General features: G+C 37.1%; 3 protein-coding genes across 7 annotated transcripts; 1 reads left to right on the top strand and 2 right to left on the bottom strand.

Annotated features, from left to right (window-relative positions):
* The first annotated feature begins 290 nt into the window (after window positions 1-290).
* On the top strand, window positions 291-13,707 carry LOC133864450 (uncharacterized). Of its 5 annotated transcripts, XR_009899513.1 has the most exons (17): window positions 291-534; window positions 658-748; window positions 913-1,087; window positions 1,182-1,287; window positions 1,912-1,994; window positions 3,260-3,286; window positions 3,415-3,581; window positions 3,728-3,841; window positions 4,389-4,469; window positions 6,690-6,754; window positions 7,109-7,165; window positions 7,342-7,442; window positions 7,575-7,833; window positions 12,019-12,134; window positions 12,259-12,372; window positions 13,107-13,331; window positions 13,475-13,707. XR_009899513.1 is itself a non-coding variant. In XM_062300788.1 (16 exons), exons 1-16 carry the CDS (start codon window positions 481-483, stop codon window positions 13,252-13,254), a joined length of 1,758 nt encoding a protein of 585 aa, XP_062156772.1. In that variant the 5' UTR covers window positions 291-480; the 3' UTR covers window positions 13,255-13,468. The 5 variants fall into 5 exon arrangements, 4 of the variants coding, with proteins under 4 accessions (XP_062156772.1, XP_062156774.1, XP_062156773.1 ...); XM_062300788.1 differs by lacking the exon at window positions 13,475-13,707 and having other exon boundaries at window positions 13,107-13,468; XM_062300790.1 differs by lacking the exon at window positions 13,475-13,707 and having other exon boundaries at window positions 292-534; window positions 7,342-7,413; window positions 7,588-7,833; window positions 13,107-13,468.
* A 13-nt stretch (window positions 13,708-13,720) lies between these two features.
* LOC133862610 (uncharacterized) lies at window positions 13,721-14,818 on the bottom strand. Its single transcript, XM_062298450.1, has 3 exons — window positions 14,626-14,818; window positions 14,195-14,406; window positions 13,721-14,104 (listed from the first exon to the last, which is right to left on the bottom strand). Exons 1-3 carry the CDS (start codon window positions 14,816-14,818, stop codon window positions 13,721-13,723), a joined length of 789 nt encoding a protein of 262 aa, XP_062154434.1.
* Window positions 14,819-16,139: 1,321 nt separating this feature from the next.
* LOC133864019 (UDP-galactose/UDP-glucose transporter 2-like) lies at window positions 16,140-19,521 on the bottom strand. The gene is made up of 7 exons (XM_062300200.1): window positions 19,043-19,521; window positions 18,432-18,460; window positions 18,119-18,320; window positions 17,526-17,768; window positions 17,315-17,416; window positions 17,119-17,226; window positions 16,140-16,450 (listed from the first exon to the last, which is right to left on the bottom strand). Exons 1-7 carry the CDS (start codon window positions 19,166-19,168, stop codon window positions 16,193-16,195), a joined length of 1,068 nt encoding a protein of 355 aa, XP_062156184.1. The 5' UTR covers window positions 19,169-19,521; the 3' UTR covers window positions 16,140-16,192.
* Between the last annotated feature and the right edge of the window lie 1,584 nt (window positions 19,522-21,105).

The following is a 21,105-nucleotide window of genomic DNA, read 5'->3' as shown; positions in this document are numbered from 1 at the left end:
GTTTTTTAATTGAAACATTTTATACTACTATTCAGGTTACAAAGAGAAAATAAAAAACTAGTTCTACATTTTACAAAAACATTCGAACTAATAATAAATTTGAGACACGTGCACCAAATCGAGGTGCATATTTTATGTTCTTCTAAAAATGAGATGGTCTTTAAAATTATCATTTTATTAAAATTCAATCGCTATCGATCACAAGTTAAATAGTAATTTTAAAATTATATATATATATATTTTTTTTTTAAATAACACAAAAGTGACGCATGATTTATTACTCCCAATAGATCTGTTCGCAGTTCGCACTCATGCGTTGAACAAATTTTTTTTTTGTGAGATTCGACGACGCCGTCTACTACCATTTCGCGGAGCTTTAAACCCTGGTTCCGATATAGGGACCCAACGCTGTAAACGGTCAAGCTCAACAAACTCTCTGTCTCTCGTCTAAAGCAATCAATCGCAGAGACTCGCACAGCAATGTCGAGCCCAGAAGAAGAAGCGAAGCTCGAACGGTTCCTCCAGTGGTTGCAGGTTTCCATTTCCCCTTTTCACGGTTTTGTTTCCAATAAGTCAAACAACATTTTGGGATACGAGTTTAGTTTGAGGTTTTTTAAATTTTTTTTTTTCTTCTAATAACTTGGGACTTGAATTCAGGTGAACAGAGCTGAACTACGGGGTTGCAAGATCAAGTACTGTGGATCCAACAAAGGGTTTGGTATTTTCTCTACTAATGAAGCTTCTGATGGTAATTCATAACTTCCAATCACTTCATATTTGCATATAATATTTATGTACTGCTAGTAGTCTGTTTAATTAGCTCTCTGTTCTCTTTGCTAGCTGAGGAAAGTAAAGCATTATAAATCGAGGGGAAAACTTTTTCCTTTAATTCATTTGAGAAAAAAATTTCAGGTGTTCTATTGGTTGTTCCACTAGATTTAGCAATAACTCCTATGAGAGTGTTGCAAGATCCTCTTCTTGGACCAGAATGTAGAGCAATGTTTGAAGAAGGAGAAGTAGATGACAGGTTCTTGATGATTCTGTTCCTAACTCTGGAGCGCCTCCGTAACAATTCTTCATGGAAGCCGTATGCACAAATGCATTTCTTTTTGAAGTCTCAATTGATGATTAACTTTTTTTAAGTAGTGATTGGAATCATTCAGGGTGGTTGATTTTATCAGGTACCTTGATATGCTGCCAACCACTTTTGGAAATCCACTTTGGTTTACTGATGATGAGCTTTTGGAGCTGAAGGGAACAACGTTGTATCAGGCCACTGAATTGCAGGTGAAACAATTTTTGGGCACATCTACACGTCCTATAGGTACCAAATGGCTATATCAATTTTTTTTTTTTGGTGGGTGACAATTAGCAGAATGCCATTAATCTAGAAGGTACTGTGAGAAAATGGGTGTCTTTATTTTCTTACAATTTACACTATGAATAAATCTTGACTGTTTTCTATGATAGACTAACCTTTATGGTCTATTTGGCTTTGTACAGACACTTGTGTCTAAAATATAGCGGTACATTTCTCTTTCATGTTATTCTGGAATGTCTTCTTGATGTTATGGCTAGTGTGTCTGCATTCAGTTGACTTCAATAATTTGATTTGTATAATTTGTAAACTGATGCTGGCTCTTGTATAAGCAACTCGTATAAAAGTAAGTATAGTATTATGGTATTGATTTTCGCAATTAAATTGGGATCTGATTGGCTTCTCTTTTGTCTCATTCTACTTTCAATGTAAGCTGAAAGATCCTTTCTGTTTTTTTTTTTTTTCCCGGGCTTCATATCTTTTCTAGTGTTACCTTTAGCATTTATAAATACATACATATATACATATTGTAGAAGTAGGCTTTCTAAACTTCCCTGTACAGCATATGTGACCAAAGACATGTTTAACTGCAGAAGAAAAGGTTGCAGTCTTTATATGAAAATAAAGCGAAGGGATTTGTGAAGAAACTTTTAACTCTTGATGGGGATTCAGAAAGGTGTGTGGTCCTTTATAGTATCAGAAATATTTTAATAGGTTTTGTGCAGTCCTTAGAGCGTTATTAGTTTATCACAATCATGCCAACTTACTCATGTCTTATCCTTTAATTCATCTTTCATTAATATAACCCATGTCATGAATTATTGTTTTTTGAACAACTAATCATTCATTCTTGATCAGGCTGCTGGAAGATTTTACTATTTGAGGACTCACGCGTGATTTATCCTGTCATCTTTCAGACTATTGAACCTTTGGATATTTTGTCCTTAAAAAATTTACTATACCTAGACAACAGGACTTTGGAAATATTTTATTTTGAGCTTGCTATGCCCAGCTTTAATATTATATTTGTTTAAATAGGATGTAGATAAATAGGGCAAATGACTAGATAAAATCAACAAACTATGTGATGTACTACGGTATAGACATTGGAGATGCCCTAATTAGGAATCACAGGTCCAGTTGGCAAGCCTTACTAGTTTTGTCTTCATTGCGCATTTGAATATTGGCTCATATGCATATTGATGTCCATTGAATAAAGTGTTTATGGTATTGGACGGTGGATACATCCATTCTTTGTCACATTGGAGGCCACCAAAGAAAGCTTGAGCCTCTCAGAATAATTAAATTGTATTTATGTCAAACAAATGGCACCATTGATTGCCACCCAAAATATGATTGTTACATCGCAATTCAACCTTGCTGCTGTGCAACCAGAAAAAGAATTAAAGAATTTTATTTTATTTTATTTATTTATTTTTAAAAAAATCTTGCTGCTGTTTCATGCTGAGGAACTTGGAGAGAATTTAGGAAATGCGTTTAGATGGTATTTCTCCTTTTGAATATTACTGTAAATGATGATCTATCATTGTGGTTCTGCCTATAATCAATCTATAATGTGGTTGATAAAGATAATGGCTTTATATGGGTATGTCTGAGTTGAGTTTGCTTAATATATTTGACAGTTGCCCAAATGCAAGCATGATGGTCTGCAAAGCCTGCAAACTTTAGAAATGTAGGTTGTCTGTTGGTTTGTAAAACACCCTCTTTCACCTAATGATAATTTATGGTTGGACTCACTTGGTTACTCAGGCATTCACTAGCCTTTTCTTTATTGGTTGTTACCTATGATTAATGAGCTATCTAAAATTACATGTTTCATGAGTCTCAGAATGATGAACTGTTCGTCATCATTTACTCATATATTTAAAACTTCATTGCTATTGTTAAATACTAACGTATACAAATTGCTTCTTTTTCCAGTGAGGTGTGCTTTGAAGATTTCCTTTGGTAGGTGTCTTTTTATTAAACAGTTTTTATGATATTTTGTCATCTAGTGAATCCTCTCCTAAATTTATGCCTTCTATCAATGTTTTAAACTTTTGTTGACTTATGTTGCACAATTATCATGGCACTAGGGCAAATTCTGTATTTTGGTCTCGTGCTTTGAACATTCCTCTTCCACATTCTTATGTATTTCCACAAACGCAAGTAGAGGACAGTAACTTTTCAGTTAGCAAAGATTCTGAGAATTCCACTAATCACATTTCCAGTGGAGAGTTGGTCAGTGGAAGGGATGAAAAAGGTAAGGTTAACTCTTCCTGTCACATGAAATAATCCTTTCTTCTGATTTGTTTATTGTAAAGTAAACAACTAGCTTGGTGCCAGATGTGGTCTTTCTTGAACGTAAGATGTTGCTATTGGACTAATATCATGGCATTCTCATATCAGGATGTAGGGTTCAGGATGTTGATAGGCAAGTCAATGGAGTGACTTCCACATCAATTCAAGGGGAGACTATTTGGGTGGAGGGTCTTATCCCTGGCATTGACTTTTGCAATCATAGTATGGCATTCATTCACAATTCTGAAATTCTATAATTTACCATTGGATCTTGTCAATCCCTTTCTTTTGGTAGTGGTGTTTTACCAATATTGTTGACTTATTTTTTATTTTTATATATAAATTTTTTAATTTCCTATAACCCTTGTCCTAGTATGTGCTTTATCTATTTCCTTTGGATTATTCATAAAAAAAAAGTATGTGCTTTATCTATTTATAATTTCTACCTCACTGCTTTTATTCCTTCTTTCATTAAAGTGGATCCAAAGTGAACCTTGGCACTAAAGTGGATGTTAGAAATTGCTTCTTGGGTGTTCATATAAGACATAATACTTCCGAAGATTGTAAACTTTTGGCCAGTTGAGTTTCCAAACAAAAATAAAAAATGTTCACTTATCCAACCAATTTTTTATCTGTACAAAAATGGTTGGATAGGTAACTTTTGGACAATTGATATTACAAATGCTCATTTTACAATTATAAATTGGATTTGCGTTGCAAAAGTTTTGTATGTTCCTGTACCTTACTGGCTGAGAACTTGACCTTTCAGATTTGAAGGCAGCAGCAACATGGGAAGTTGATGGAACAGGAACAATAACTGGAGTTCCTTGCTCTATGTACCTTCTTTCTGGTAGTATCCTCTTCCTGATTTTGTAGTAGGTTTTGTCATTTACATGGGTGTTAGGTTCAACTATTGACCTTTAACGTGAGTTTCATGCAGCTAGCAGCAGCTGCTAATGAATATCTTAATTGTTTGTGATGTGAGACAAGAAGTTAATTGGATTAGTTGCTTGAGTTATTAATATTTAATTTTTAAGAGTCAATGGTGTTGTTTTTGGTAATTCAATAACCAAGTGATTGCCCTAGATTATTTTAGGCAATTCAATAAATGGGTGTTGCCCTAAATTATGTTAGGTAAGTCAATAAATGTGCGTTGCCCTAGGATCTAGTCGTTAGTCTATTTAAGCGTCTTTTGTACTCCAATGAGGGCAAACTTGATGGAATAAAAAAAAAATGAAGAATTGATTCTACTCTTTCCTTCTCTCTTTCTCTCCCCTGCCTTCTTCTCTCTTCTCTCTCTTCTTTAGCTTCTTTCTCATCTCTTGGCCCAAATTTCAGAGTGTATTTTTGTGATTATTAATTGTTCTACATCAAATTGGTATTAGAGCCTAATTCGATTATTTCCCACAACAATCATGCATCCACGACCGTGCTACCCCAATTGAGCCAATGTGATGACCACCACCATCCCAACACAGTCGTTGTCTGCCATCCCAAGCCTCTCCACTGCAGGCCAAATCAAACCGTAACACCCTCCAACTTCTAGGTGCCCAAGATTGCCATCGTTAAAAAAAAAAAATTCCCCACACCCCATGCTATCGTGCCATTACCACTCCACAACCCAAAGCGATGACAGAGTCCTTTGCACGGCCTAAAGCACTACCCCCCATCATCCATACGCCCAACCCATAACCACCACACAATCCAATCCACCACCCAATCCAAGAAAAAAAAGAGTGCTTAAACTCCATCCCCACAGCATCCGCTCGTCAGAACCAACCCAATTACAATTCCACGATCCACCACAGATAGTTTGCAACCCACCCATCGCCGCTACCCATCATCCAAATCCACTACTGTGTTGTTGCCACTGATATGGACAAATTCTTTACCACGGCTTCAGCCACCCACTCGGTGCAAAGCAGATGCCCACCCACTTCAATCAATGACCCACGACGCACGAGAGAGAGAGACAGGTGGATAGTCCTTTCACGTCAATCACTGGTGCATTGTCATGGTCCATCTTGCCAGTGCCACCGACCTCGTTGCATGACTGCACATCCTCTGTCATCTACTGCAGACAGCTCTGCAAGGCACACCTGCACCAAGCCGCCGGCATAGTTCACCTAGCGCCACCACCATCTCACCCTTTGCTGCCGCTGTCCCATTCCATTTTGCCAACCCATGCCGCTGTGGCACCATTAGCTCCGAGTTGCCACTCGACCATTTTAGTTTATGGGTTTTCACTAGAAGTGCTCAAAGCAGTGATTTGAAGCCATTGTATCTCAGCCCAAAGAAAGAAAGAAACCATCATGTCTTGCGCTCGACTCTTCAGTGCCTGCAGAAGCCATTTGTGTTCTGTTAAGCAATTTTAATTGAAATCTTGGGCCTTACAATTATGACTTCCTGCGCCTAGACTTGTGCCAATAACAATTCCAACAAGCCCATGTTCAGGCCCATGCCAGCACCATGGACTTGAGAGGTCGAGTTTTGTCTAACCAGGGGAGAATGATGTGGGATGAGGCAAGAGTTAATTGGGTCCTGTTGTTTTATTTAAATTTTATTAGTTAATTGGGTTATTAGTATTTAATTTATGTTTTATTTTTTTTTTAAGAGTTAATGGCGTTGTTTTTGGTAATTCAATAAATGAGTGTTGCCCTAGAGTATTTTTGGTAATTCAATAATAGGCTTTGCCCTAGATTAGGGTTAGGGATTAGTCCGAAGTCTATCTAAGTGTGATTTTCACTCCAATGGAGTCAGACTTGATGGCATACAAAAAATTGAAGAATTGATTCTTATATCTTTTTCTCTCTCTCTCTCTCTCCCCCCCCCCCCCTCTCCCTTTCTCCCCTAGCTTCTCTCCTCTCTTTCCTTCGATTCTCTCTTTCTAGCTTCTTCTTTCTCATCTTTCTCTCTCATCTTTTAGCTTCTTTCTCTTCTCTTTGCCTAATTTCAGAGTTTATTTCTGTGATTATTGTTTGTCTTGCATCAGTTTGTTTCCCTTCTGCTTTTATTTTCAGTGGCCGGTATAGCTGACTAGTCATGATGTTCTTTTTTCCCAATTGGACAGCTGAACAAAGTCCCTTTGAAATCGAGAGAGAGATTTCCATTAGCTATGGTAACAAAGGAAATGAGGTACTTTGCTATGCCATTCTATTTGTGGTCATATACTCATATATCATGTTTTATAAATTAATAGAGTGATGTCCTTCTATTTTTTCCTCTACTCGGATCCATATTCATAATGGTTGTACTATGCCATACACATGTCATGCTCACTTCTCTGTAAGATGCAAAATGTCTTATTCATTTTCTTTTTTTCAACCATCTTACTATTCAATATTCATGTGTTTTGGCTTGACAATTATCTAAGTCTTTTGATTATATTTATATGCACAAGCTCCAATCAATGGACCTTGTATAATTTTGAGTGACTGTAGAGCTTCATCAACTTGTTAACACAAATCCATTACCTTGCATTTGATGCAGGAACTACTTTATTTGTATGGTTTTGTCATTGATAACAATCCAGATGACTATCTCATGGTAATGCCATCTATGTGACATATGTAGCTCCTGTTAATTAATTTATTTCAATTTATGATGGTGACGTCCTTTCAAACTCAACTTGAGGATGACCATTTGTTAATCCTAAATTAACGAATTACAGTGAGCTACCAAGACCTGGTACATGGATCATTGGTTGTTTTGTGACTACACAGGTCCATTATCCCATGGAGGCGATCCAGAATGTGCCCTTTTCTGACTCAAAGGCCCAGCTTCTTGAAGCACAGGTCAAGTATCATCTGTTTTTAATTTTGTGGTATGTGGTTTCATGTTAATATATCATTTGTACTCTCGTCAATTTTTTAGTGCATGATCATCCATGCACAATTCGCTTCCATACTGCTTTACTTTTCCTCCAAAATAAAATTTGCTTTATCAACAAATCTAGTTTGTGCTCACAGAAGGCTGAACTGAGGTGTCTTTTACCAAGAAGTTTGCTGGATCATGGATTCTTTTCAGAATGCACAGCAAAAAGCAAAGGGAATGATAAGTGCGAGGGTCGAGTTTGCAACTATAGTTGGAGTGGTCAGCGCAAGACGCCCTCTTACTTAAACAAGCTGGTTTTTCCTGAGAAGTTTTTAACTGCCTTGAGGACCATAGCCTTGCAGGAGGATGAGCTTTTTCAGGTTCAATCAATGCTGGAAGAGGTGCAGTTTCTCTAGCATCATCTTTCCTTACCATGGATACCTTGCCTTTTTATAACTTCTGACCTGAGGATATATATAGCTTCCCTGTAACCCACCTTGTCAAGTATCTTCAATATTAAATGAATGCAATGAACACGTCTAGAGTTGAAGGTGTGTAAGCCTTGTTTCGGTCACTTTGGGTTGCTTGCCGGTATGGTGAAAGGTTCTGAAAATTGTCTTCTATACTTCAGTTGTATTAGGATTAGATGATCCTTGCTTTTCCCTGGTGAGGTGTTGAATTGATGAATGGGATTTGGTGCTTGAAGTGGTGGCTAAATTGGGTCAACACAGGTTTTGTGCATTGCAGATAAGGTGTCCAAGGTTTGGCGTGATTGTCGTGGTGCAACAGTCCAGATGATGTATGGAATTTGGCGCTTGAGTTGGTGGCTGGTTTGGGTAAATGTGGGTTTGGTGTACTGCAGTAAGGTGTTTGAGGTTGGGTGTGCTCGTGGTGGTGGCAATTGAGGTGATTAATGGGATGTGGTGCTTGAAGTGGTGACTGGTTTGGGTGAATATGGGTTTGGTATACTGCAGATAAGGTGTTTGAGGTTGTGTTTGGATCATTTTTTGTGTTTCAACCCAACAATGTAATAAATAATTTTCCTAAAAATTGTGTTAGGCTGTGGCAGCGATCAACGTCCCTCCATCTCTGGGTCCTCGCTCTTCTTTGGCGTCTGCGCCTTTGCGTGACGAGGTCTGTAAGCCTCTTCTTCGGCGAGTCTTCCTTCTCCCGAGCGGTGAGGTCATTCCTTTGACTGAAGTGGGTGGGTCTTCTCTCCCGTCGCCCAAGTCTGTGGGTGAGAAGATGTTGGGCGTTGGTGCCCCGTCGAGGCTTGTGGTCTCTCCAGTGTTTGGGTGCCCTCCTCTGTTGTCGTCTTCCTCAGAGGTCGGTGAACCTTCGAGGGATCGGTGATTTAGAAGGGATCGGTGATTTCTGTTTTCAAACACTGGAGGTCTCCCACGAAGGAAATGTGAAGGATTTTTGGAACTTGATGTCTAAAATTGATGAAGAGCTTCAAGAGTTTTCAGGGTCCACTCCTAAGTTTAAAGGGAGTAGAGATGTGAAAAACTTAGAGTGCTCGATTAATTATGATGTTAGAGGTTTTGGTTCTAGCTAGGGAAAGGCAAGGGAGCCCTTGCTATGATGTTTTGTTCTCAGGGTTTTGTGGGCTGGTTCCTATTAGGGTGCTTAGGTTTCCTCTTGTTTTTGGGTTTTGCGGGTTCTGTTTCTTTCTTTCTTTCTTTCTTTTTCTGTTTTGGTGTCCTTTTTGTATACTTCATGTATGCTCAGTTCTTATTGCCAATGAGTGCTTGGATAGTAGAATCAAATCCGGCGAACCAGGGCTACTTTGTAAGTTGGATGTTGAGAAGGCCTACGACCACGTTAACTGGGATTTCTTATTGTATATGTTGAGAAGATGTGGCTTTGGGGAGAGATGGTGTTCCTGGATAGCGCAATGTATATCTACGGTACGGTTCTCTGTGCTGGTGAATGGCTCCCCAACCGGTTTTTTCAGTAGCTCTCGTGGCCTTAGACAGGGTGATCCTTTGTCACCACTTTTGTTCGTCATAGTGATGGAAGCTCTTAGCAAGTTTTTCTTCGCTAATGTTCAAAAGGGTTACCTTTCAGGGTTTTCTGTGGGTTCTGGCAACAGTGAAGCTTTTAACATTTCTCACCTTTTGTTCGCAGACGATACTTTAGTCTTTTGCGGGGCTAATTCTGAACAACTTCATTATCTTCATATGCTTCTTATTACTTTTGAAGCTGTGTCAGGATTGAAGATTAATCTGGCCAAATCTGTTTTGGTTCCTGTGGGTGAGGTGGATAATATGGACGGTCTGGCTAACATATTGGGATGTGGAGTGTCCTCTCTTCCTATAAAGTATCTTGGTCTTCCGTTAGGAGCTCCTTTTAAGGCTAAGTCTTGCTGGGATGAAGTTGTAGGGAAGATTGAGAGACGGTTGGCTAGCTGGAAGCGGTTGTATTTGTCGAAGGGGGGTAGGGTTACCCTCATAAAGAGTACTCTTTCCAACCTTCCTACTTATTATCTCTCTATATTCTCTATTCCTTCCAGTGTTGCTAGTCGCATTGAGAAGCTGCATCGTGATTTTTTGTGGGGTGGCATAGGCGAAGAATTCAAATACCACTTGGTTAGTTGGTCCAAGGTTTGTCTTCCTATTTCTGAAGGTGGATTGGGCATTCGAAATTTGAGAACGTTCAATAAGGCGCTATTAGGGAAGTGGTTATGGCGTTATGCTTTTGAGAGAGAAGCTCTGTGGAAATCCGTGGTGGATGCGAAGTATGGCTCTACTAGGGCTGGTTGGTGTTCTTTAGATCCCCTTGGGTCTCACGGTGTGGGGATTTGGAAAAACATTAGGAAGGGGTGGAGCATGTTCTGTAGATCTACCAGACTTATCTTGGGCAATGGGTCGAGGATTCGTTTTTGGGATGATGTATGGTGTGGAGAGATGGCCCTCAAGGAAGCCTATCCAGTTCTATATGATATAGCTTGTGCCAAGGATTCTTTGGTAGAAGACCATTTGGTAGTGGTAAGTGGTTCCTATCAGTGGGATGTCAGATTTTTCCGTGATGTTCACGATTGGGAGGTGGACGTTATGGCTTCCTTTTTCTTCTTATTGTATTCATCTAAGGTGGCTCAAGTTGGGGGGGACCGGCTTTGGTGGACCCTCTCTCGCAAAGGGTCTTTTGATGTCAGATCATTCTATAAGGCTCTTGCATGCAAAGAAACTTCTTTTTTCCCTTGGAAAAGTATTTGGCGGACCAAAGCCCCATTGAAAGTGGCCTTCTTCGCTTGGACGGCAGCGTTAGGGAAAATCCTCACCTTGGACAACCTCAGAAAGAAGCGTGTCATTGTGATTGATAGATGCTGTATGTGTAAAATGACCGGGGAGACTGTGGATCATCTTCTCCTTCATTGCGAGGTTGCACGTGCTCTGTGGTACGTCATCCTTAGCCGTTTCGGTCTGTATTGGGTGATGCCTTCTCGGGTGATAGACTTATTTTCTTGCTGGTGGTCGGGGGGACGGTCCAGTAGTGCGGTCGTGTGGAAGATGGCTCCTTGTTGTCTTATGTGGTGCTTGTGGACGGAACGCAACGATAGACAGTTTGAGGACAAAGAAAGAACCATAGAGGAGCTCATTTCCTTTTTTCTTCATTCTTTGTACTCCTGGACGGCTGCGTATTTAGCACCTTTAGAGATTAGTTATAGCAATTTCCTTGTATTGCTTTCTTCTTCTTCTTCCTAATTGCCTCTCCTGTATACCCCCTGTATACCTGATTGCGCTTTGCGTTTTTTCTAATAAAATTTTCTACTTACTTATCAAAAAAAATGTATGCTTAGGAGCGCCTTTACGCTTTTTATAAAATTTCTCTGCTTATCAAAAATAAAAATAAAAATTGTGTTAGGCTGAAAATATTTTCAGACAAAAAAAGTTTTACGTCAAAACGAAAGTATCAAATCTTATTAGATCCTAATGAGGCTATTGAGTTATAAATTAGAACTTAGTTCAGTTAAAACATGCACTATACTTTGGACATAATATCAGAGTATCACTTAAACTCCATAATTAATAAATGAAGCATCTGTTTTTAATTATTGTCAATTTTCATTTTTCCCCCAAGTTAGAAGTTGTGCTTTACTGTCTTATGTCTTAATAGAGATTTGTTCTAGAAGCATCATTGATTTTTATTTTTATTATTTTTTTTAATGATATATGATGTTATAAATTGATTGTCCGACTGCCTTTAAAAGATAAAGCAGAAAATGAAAACATATATTGATGTATTTATGGGGTGAGATGAAGGCAAGGCTGTTAAGATTTTGATGTTGCACATTAAAGAAAACATTGTCGTGGGCAGGCTTTTGGTGATCTTTATGAATTGTTTATATAGCATAAACTATTATTTGAGGAGCATCCAGTCGTAAATATAAGGAAACTGCTCTAACTACTTAATGGAAAGATGATTTGCACATCAGCGTGCTAGATTTCTTTATACTTTGGTGATATTTTTACTTATTGATAGAGATTTGCTCTTTGGATCCCAAAGAAAAGAACCCACCTATGGTTCAAATTCTTTTTCTTCTTGTTTTCAACCCCTGATTGAATTTATTTCTTTTACTAAAGCTTGTTGGGTATGGAGGGGAGAGGCAACCATCTGATACAGAAGTCCATGCAGCAGTATGGGAGGCTTGTGGCGATTCTGGAGCTTTGCAATTGCTTGTTGATCTTCTCCAGACAAAGTAACCACTGGAATCTCTCATTGAATATTGATTGCTGATACTCGGCTATATAATATCACTTCCATCCGTTTAAAAAGAAAAGAATTCACAACTTTCCTAAGACTGTGATCTCTGTGCATGCAAGGATGATGGATCTTGAAGAGAACTCTGGAACAGAGGACTGTGACATTGAACTGCTTAAAGAAGTTAGCACTGCTGAAAGCCAGGAGCAGCAAATAAGGTACAAGAAAAATTTGAGGTAGCATATTTTTGTCTTGATGGATGCCTTCTTAGTCAAATCCTTGATCCAGTTTAATGTAACCTTTGCTGGTCTATAATCTTCTTGCAATACTTAAGCTGCACTTGCCTATGGTCTTTGAATACCAGTTCAAAGTATTATGCATGTGCAGCAAAACCCCTGGTTTCTGATACTTTGATATACTAAAGCAGAAAATGCTACAAACAATGACTTCCAATGCTAATAGTGTCTAATAATTTAATGTTTCCAATTCATCAAAAAATAATAATAATTATGTTTCCTGTCCTCTGAGGAAGGAATGTTTAAAATTCGGTGTGTAATGTATTTGCTGAATATCCAATTAGCAATGCATGAATTCGCCTTCATCTTTTGATCTTTTGTTGTTGTTGTTGGTGGTGGTGTTCTTATGGTACTAACCTGAGTCTTATCTTGTGCACTAGTGCTTTTTTCTTGTGTAACTCCCTTTATACATGGATAGCAGCTCATAATAGTTTGCTTTTTTCTAGTGAATAGGAAATTTTCTTGTTTACTTCTTGTGCATTAGAGTTTGTCCCTCAACGCTTTTCAATGAGATTAAATTACTTAAAAGAAAAAAATTGTGTACTTTTTTTTTTTTTTTGCCCATACTATTGAACTGTTGCTTCTCCATCTTCATCTTGCTTTCAACTGAAAACATCGTCTGGAGAACTATAAAATGAATCTTTGATGTCCCTTTTCTTTTGCGTGCCCTGCAGCAAAGAGACAGATGGCCTAACCAAACAGAAGTTGAGTAGAAACGGGCGCTCTAGTATCCAATATCGATGGGGGCAAAAGCAACTGACCCGTTTATTTCTGAAGGAAGCAGAGCACGCCTTGCAACTAGCACTGAGTGAAGGGAACTGATCGTGGTTGGCTATGTTTTCTGAACACTAGTTTATCATATTTCTGAGAATGCAGAAATTTTCACAGGCTATTTCCAGGTATGAGATTGTTGTAGAGACTAAACATCTTTGGGGGGATGTTAATTCTTTTTTCTACTCATTCGTGTATACTCAACAATTTCGAATTTATCACCACATAAACTACACTCCCTCGTAAACAAAATTCTTTTACCAAATGTCAGGTGTCATCACCGAGAGCCCAATGCTTTTAATCTACTTTGTCATAGATAACAACAAATCAAGAACCTCATAAAAGTCCACCATACAGATGTTGCATTAAACACTAGTCTTTGACAAACCATCGGCTCGAACACCATTGTTGAGGTTCTTCCAACCCATGTGTGTATGAAGTTACACACCATTGTTAGGCTATCTTGGGATTCATACGAAAATGGGCTCCACCCACTACTTTTCATTCGCGAGTTGACTCAGTCATCTAGGCCGGCCACATTGGTAAGTACTGACCCCAGAGTGTATGCGGCAGCTGCAGCTATAGCCCCATTGAATAGAGTCATTACTGCCGAGAATGCATAGTTCTGGCCTGCAATCTTGGCCTTGGCTATCCCCAACAGCGCAAGCGCCAGCGCAGAAAGGACGCATGCACCAACAAACTTGACAGTGTCACTGTGCGTAAATGGAATAAGGACGATGAATGAGAGGAGAGGGGCACTCCCAAACACAAGGAAGGCCACAAAGGTGACCAGGCCATGCTTCCATGGCTTGTCTGCTTCGTCCAGCTGTCGCATTCCTTTCTGAGCCACCATCTTCTCGCCCACCATGATGTCCTTGTATTTTGCAAATATGTTCACAACCTTGCACCAACCAACCTTTCACGTTGCGTAGGAATTCGTAAAAAAATGTTGGAAGCATTTTGCAGGCAGAGAATGGAGAAGAAGGCATACCATGGTGGCATCGTTGATGTCCATCCCAAGTGCTTGATATTGCCTCAGCAAGTCCTGCTGCTCAATACGGCTATGGTGGGTGATATCCCACTCAGTCACCGCCCTTTCTTTGACACCCACATCTTTCTCGGTGCTGCTCGATACATAATCCCCAAACCCCATCGATATCCCATCAGCAACCAGATTTGCAAATCCCAGCACCAACACATCCCCTACAACCAACAGTCGTGACTCAACTCTAGGATATGAGTTTGATTGCAGTTCTACTGTTTCGTAATAATCTTTTAAATGAGTTTATTGAAGATTGAAATCTTTATATTTATATGAAAAATGAGAAATGCTATATATCACACTTTTGGTTATAATAATAATAATAATAATAATAATAATAATAATAATAATAATTAAAAAAAAAAAAAAAAAACATATACCTGAGGAGCGACTGGTAGCGGAGATGGATGAAATGAGAGAGAAGCAAGTGACGATGGCATCAAGACTGGCATACACAATGCTCTTCACAAACTCTCCCTTCCATGGCTCTCTTGGTCTCTCTCTATCTCTCTCTGCCCTTAGCAGGCTGGTGGTGGCGCCGCCCCCAGTACTCTCAGTCTCAATCTCAGCCATTCCTTTTCTCTTATAATAGCTTTATAATTTTCTTTAATTTTCAAAATTCTGAGCTCCAATTTTACTGTTTTTTTTAATCCAAAATCAGTTTGATAAAGACGTTGATGAACAAAGGGGTTAAATTAAAGAGAATGAAAAAAGAGAGCGGGTCTAGTTGTCACCATGCATGGGACTGAGCCGGCACGTAGCACCGAGCTATCACTCTTTTTTTTCTTTTTTCTTTTTTTAAATGATATCACTCTCTATAGTTGTTTGTTTGAGCCAAAGCCTTAGCCTTATCGTTTGTCGCCTCCCTCAACTTTTATTTTTCGAATTATGTTTTTTTTTTCTTTTAAATTAATACCAAGAATTTTGATAGACTGAAAGACACTCATTCAAAAACAATACAAATATATCCTTAATTAAAAAAAATACAAAATAATAACAAAAATTACTAAAAAGAATATGAATTTTTTTTCACTTTTTATTATTCTAATTTTTTTAATACTCTCTAATAAACGAGAGTATTTTGATCATTTTTGCTTATTTCTCTAAGATCAAACACAAAATTCTAACTTAGGGAAATATTGAAAGAGAATAATAAATAAGATACTTACATTACAAATTTTTAAACTTTAAAAACAATACTGCAAAAGTCATGACAGTTAGAGGGGGTAAGTGCATGGTGGAACTAGCAAGGGGCTTGGCAGGCTTCAATCCCCCAAGCCCCAAAATGTTCCCTAAAAATTTTTAAAAATGCTTTAATAATTTTTAAAATCAAATTTTTACCCCTTTAATATTTTATTTTTTTAGTTTCGTCCCATATCTAAAGTCTTAGTTCTACCCAACTAAGTAAAGTTTAAAATATATATATATATACACCTTCAATTTTTCTCTAAAACAAATATTAAATTAGCATGTCTTTAAAACAAATAAAACAGATGTTACATATTCTGTTAACCCTATTAAAAAATATATATAAAAGAACAAATGTGAGTTTAATAAACTAGTTTTAGTAGAGTATGAATTTAACAAAATTTCTCAAAACTTTTATCAGTCATATCAATGAAGCACATCCGGATGGGATTCATTGAGAGGAGCCAAATCATCAATAGAAACATACGAAAACTGTGGGGATTGGGGAACCATTAATAGGGAACAGCCAACGAAGCAGACAGAAGAATTATTCAATTTTTATATCACTCAGATTTTAGGGGAAAATATAGAAAGGTGGAACTGGGACCACTATACTTGACCCCACAAACAGATGGAAGTCAAAGGAATATAAAGATAAGCATATATAATTTCTGCATCCCAGAAAATTAGATTAAATGGGGGGGGGGGGGGGGGGGGGGGCATATAAAGAATAAATTGTAGTTCTATAGAGTGATAATTTCAGACCAGTGGCCTCTTTTCTTCATCTTTTGCTATATTTTCTAGCAGAGTTCTCTCTTCACGGCTGGCTGCTGGCTTGGCAATGTTGGCACTGGCAGAGGAGGTGGAGGCCCTCTTGCTGGGTTTATTATCAGGCAAGAGCTTCAGTGTGATTCCCATGGCTATCAGCAGAAGCCCAGTCCCATGTTGCTCTGTCAATGGCTTTGTAAATATCAAGTATGAAAGTAATAATGTCACCGCCTTCCTTGCTGTTGTCACCTGTGAATGAAAATTAACACCAAAAAAATAATTATATATTATATAAAAAAAAACAAAAGTTGAAATACATTAATTTCGAGTATAGTTCCTAAAATTAAGACTTATTCATGTGCAAAAGTTGAAATTAGGCCTATTTTCAGAGACCAAATATAATATTAAAATTGTCTTCTTCTTTTTTCTTTTTTAATTATTCCATGTGTCCTACATATTGTGCCTGATTTTATTTTATTTTATTTTGGACTAAGGACACTACACTAAATATTTGTACCTTGAAATGAGGGTTCTTGAAAAAAGTCAATCGCTAAAGAATGTTAAAACGGCACCACCTAAGAGAGTTAGTAAATCACAGAAAGTGTGTTTGGGAGGATATTTCTAAAAATTTGAAATTTGAAAACGTAGAAAAATTTGCTTTTTTTCTCGATTTTAAAAATAAACTGCAATTCTGCATAACTGTACATGTTTTTAAATCATTTTATATGCACTATATTCTAAATCGCACATTTTGAAACCACAAATTTAAATTGACTCTTAATTACTTAACACAGCAAAGGAAATGAAATTTATTGAAAGTATATATATATATATATATATATATATATATATATATATATTTGTATGAATTGACATGGGAGAGCGAGGAATTTAAAAAGCTTGTGATAACAATGTACCATGGCGGTGGTGGCTGCACCAAAGAGGGCAATGAGGGAGAGGACAGAAACTTGGCCAATAAACGTGGCCATGGCTTCAAACACTAGCACGCCATAAACGTATGGATGCTGCATGAAAAGCAACGAGATCTTTTAGAACATGCAAAAACCATGCTGTTATGGGGAATTAAAAAAGAAGCATATTTTCAAACGTTACCTGTGAACATGAGCTCCATGCTTTGAATAATTCTCCCGTTACAAGCATGGGTGGAATCAAGAAAGGCAAGCCCACCACGGTTGAGCAAAACAGCATCTCTGTCTGCGCATAAAGATAAAAAGAAGCTCAAAAATTAAATGTGAAGATCACAGGTTTTCCATGAATGCCTTTCTCTTCACAGAGAGAGATATCACTATGACATGAAATTCACCTGCGTGGTTTCGGGGTTTATGGTAAAGATTGCTTCTTGAAAATTACCCAAAAAGGAGTCCATGACTAGAGCACCAGATACCATTACAACACCAATTACACTGAAGTTGGGGGAAGTTTTTGCATCTGCTAAGGTGAAGAGGATCAAACCCACAACCAAGAGTACCGCAGACAGATATTCGTGAGGCGGGTATTTCCGCCGCAGACCCGGTATGAATGCGCCCATTATCATCACCGGCAGAACCTGAAAGTTACCAGGATCATAAAAATTAAATCTCAAATAGGTTGTTGCTAATGAGTTTTGGCTCAAATGACTCAAAGAGGTAACTCTCTATGAAAATTCAAAGAGACAGATTTCTGATCCATCTTATAATTATGGGACAGCTTAGTATCCAAATTCCAAAACAATGAACTCAAAAACTTCACCAGCTAGCTTTTAAGGACAAATCTTCAAGTTATTAATTACATTTACTTAATTTCCATTATTACAAAAGTAAGAAGCCTTGGTCCAGCTAAAATTTGGTTGCTCTTGAAGGAAAAAGAAACCTGATCTTTAGCTACAAAAAATGGACATGGAATTAATTTGCTAGTTACCTTTGTGGATTTGAACATAAGCTGTGCAGGGTAGTTTAGGAAAGCCAGAGATCCTTTGGTAAGTCCATGGGAACCCATAAGGACAGCAGAGAGCTTCACATATGTCTTCCATGGGTTCACCATTTGCTTGGGGGTGAAGCCTTGGACATAAAGCAGAAACAGGTAGACGAATCCTTGAATAAATGTGAAATACCAACCATAGCTGGAACAACAAATAAAATACTTCATGGAAATCCATCATGAACAACAAATCCTTAATTAGAGCTCAAAATCATACATACCAAACAAAACAGAACCAACTAATTAAACTTACCTGAATTGGAGCCTGTTGTACACATACTCCTGAAAATTAGGAAAAAAAAATTAAGAGCCACTCAGAAAATATATATATCTGTAAAACGAGCTCTTGAGATTTTCTATCCAAATTAATTCATTCCAAAAATTACAGTTGTAGAAAATCTAGGATTGAAGTAAATAAGAATAATTTTTAGCACATTAAAAGTCAATCTAAGAAATACCATTCTCTCGTTTGTTTTTCCATAACCAAAAAGAAGGTCAAATTTTCCTATTATTTTCTTTTGCTCAGTTTTGTGGGAAACCAAACAAGGGTGCTGAAACAAAAACTTCACAATTCCGCCATTAAAGAAAATGTTTCTCGCAAACTAAAGATGCAGCCTTCGCTTGCTCTCTGAAGAAACAGAGTGAAAAAAACGAAAATTATAAGAAAGCATATATTTTCCGTTTCAGAGTTTTCTCAGCAATCAAACAAAATTCAATGCAACAAAATTAAAAATAAAACAGAAAACTGTAAGACTCCTCTTAGTTTCCTCATTTACCAAACAGTTCTAAAACTCATTTTCTTCCTTCTCTGAGCAACCAAACAGAACGCCAATACAGAGAACGAGAGAGAGAGAGAGAGAGTACCTCGCAGATACCATTGACAAGATAGCCAAAGAAGAACCCACCAGAGCAAATGAAGAATTGATGCCATTTGGGTCTGCCTGAGAGCGAAATCCCAAACAAAGACCGCGCTTGCTCGTCGCTCTTCATTGCTTTCCTTTCTTTTTCAGCACACTCACAGATTCACAGACTCTTTCCTCCTATTCGATATGGGTATCGATCAAAGCGGCCGAATCAATGAAAGCCTTGGCTATTAAGTTTGATTAAAGAATGTAAAAATACCAACTTGGCTTTCGGTGCATTTGCATGTTGACCCTCACACAGAGAGAGACTGAGTAAATGGAAAATGGTTTCCGTTTGATTACACTAACCATGCATAAACCATGTGTTATAAAGAAGATTTAGATGAAGACATTTATTTTTTTCAGAGAGAGAGAGAGAGAAGAGACAGAGTTGCATTCTCCGCTCAACTCCGGCTTGCTTTGTAGTGTAGAGAGAGAGAAAGAGAGAGAGAGAGAGAGAGAGAGAGAGAGAGAGATTATCAAAATTTGTACGTTTTCTAGGAATTAGGAAAAGGTTATTAGAATCATTGGGAAGTTGCCGGGCTATAATCCAATGTGGATTGTGTATTTGTGTGTATGGTTTCTTTTGTACAACCTATCACTTTCCTTTTTTATTCGTGAATAAAACGTGTTTTAAGCAATTTTATTTTTGTTTTTTTAAATGGTTAATATAAAATTATTATTTAAAATATATCTAATTAATCAATATAAAATAAATATAAAGAGTAGTATTACTCTCGCTATGAAATCCTCCACTTTTAATTTCAACAATGAGAGGGATATGTTTGTTTAATGTATTTTGAGGAAATTTTTTTATTTTAGTTTCGAAAAAGTGTTTTGACGTGATTTAAATGTAAAATTATTTTGTGTTTTTAGAGACATATCACATTTCTTAAAAATAGTGTTTTTATTTTCTGTAAATACCCATTTATGCTTTTTTTTATTATTATTATTGTATGTGATATGAAAAATTCTTGTTTTACATGTTGATTTTTATTTTTTTATTTTTTTTCACATGATATTATATGTTAATATTGTATTCATCATCCTTCCAATATCTGGGTCGGTGTAATCAGTATACACTATTTTTTCATCACCATAACATAGTTCATGGTAATTTTTCTCATTTCTTTTCCAATATTCATTACTTTAAGAGAAATATTATATATTATAACTTTATTCCATCGTCATTCTACTCGGCTAATGTGACAGTGTCATCGATCCTCTTTTTTTCTTTTTTTTCTTTTTTTTTTCTTTTTTTTTTTTTTTTTTTTTTTTTTTACAATGGTTAGTTCAAAGGTAGATGGACACCGTCGCATCGCCTAAATGGAATGAGAGTGTATTGTGTAGGATTACTCTTAACTTAAACTATGAAGACAAATTGCTATCCATAAAATCCTTTTACTAAAAATTTCAGTAAATTTAAATTTAAAACTTTACTTAACCTAAAACTTAGTTTAATATGATCCTTTCCATTTTCAAGTGAAATGAAAATTAATTATTTTACATTAAAAAAAAATACTGCATTCTAGCGTTGTATATGGTATTACGACATTTAAAATTTTAAATGACAAGACAATATATATACTATAAAATATGTGAAATCCAATTGAATTAGGAAATATATCATCTCCATTTCTAGTAATATACAAAGCGACAAAGAGACTGTTGGTTTATTTATAATATTTGTGTAATGTAAGTTATGTCTAAAATTAAGTAGGCTAATGTAAGCGAAACAACCCAATTTGAATTATTATCATATAGAAAAACACCGACATAATTTAGTCATGCAATCTAAAGGTGAAAACGCGGAGCTGGTGCCTAGTTATTGGTTAAAACCGGTAACCGGCTCCAAGATAGTGGATTATTACAAATTACCAACCGACTCTGGAACCGGGTAGCCGGTTAACTGGCTATTATGGTTGGTACCCGGTTATTCGGACCAGGTACTGAAATATTTAAAAATATTAAACAAAAAAAAAAAAAAAAGCTTTTGGCCTATTTTGGGGACAAAAATGTTGTTTG

The sequence above is a fragment of the Alnus glutinosa genome, chromosome 3, assembly GCF_958979055.1.
Source record: "Alnus glutinosa chromosome 3, dhAlnGlut1.1, whole genome shotgun sequence".
NCBI classification, from domain to species: domain Eukaryota; kingdom Viridiplantae; phylum Streptophyta; class Magnoliopsida; order Fagales; family Betulaceae; genus Alnus; species Alnus glutinosa.
The sequence above is the reverse complement of the archived record's forward strand: the minus strand, read 5'-3'. Positions and strand labels throughout refer to the sequence as shown.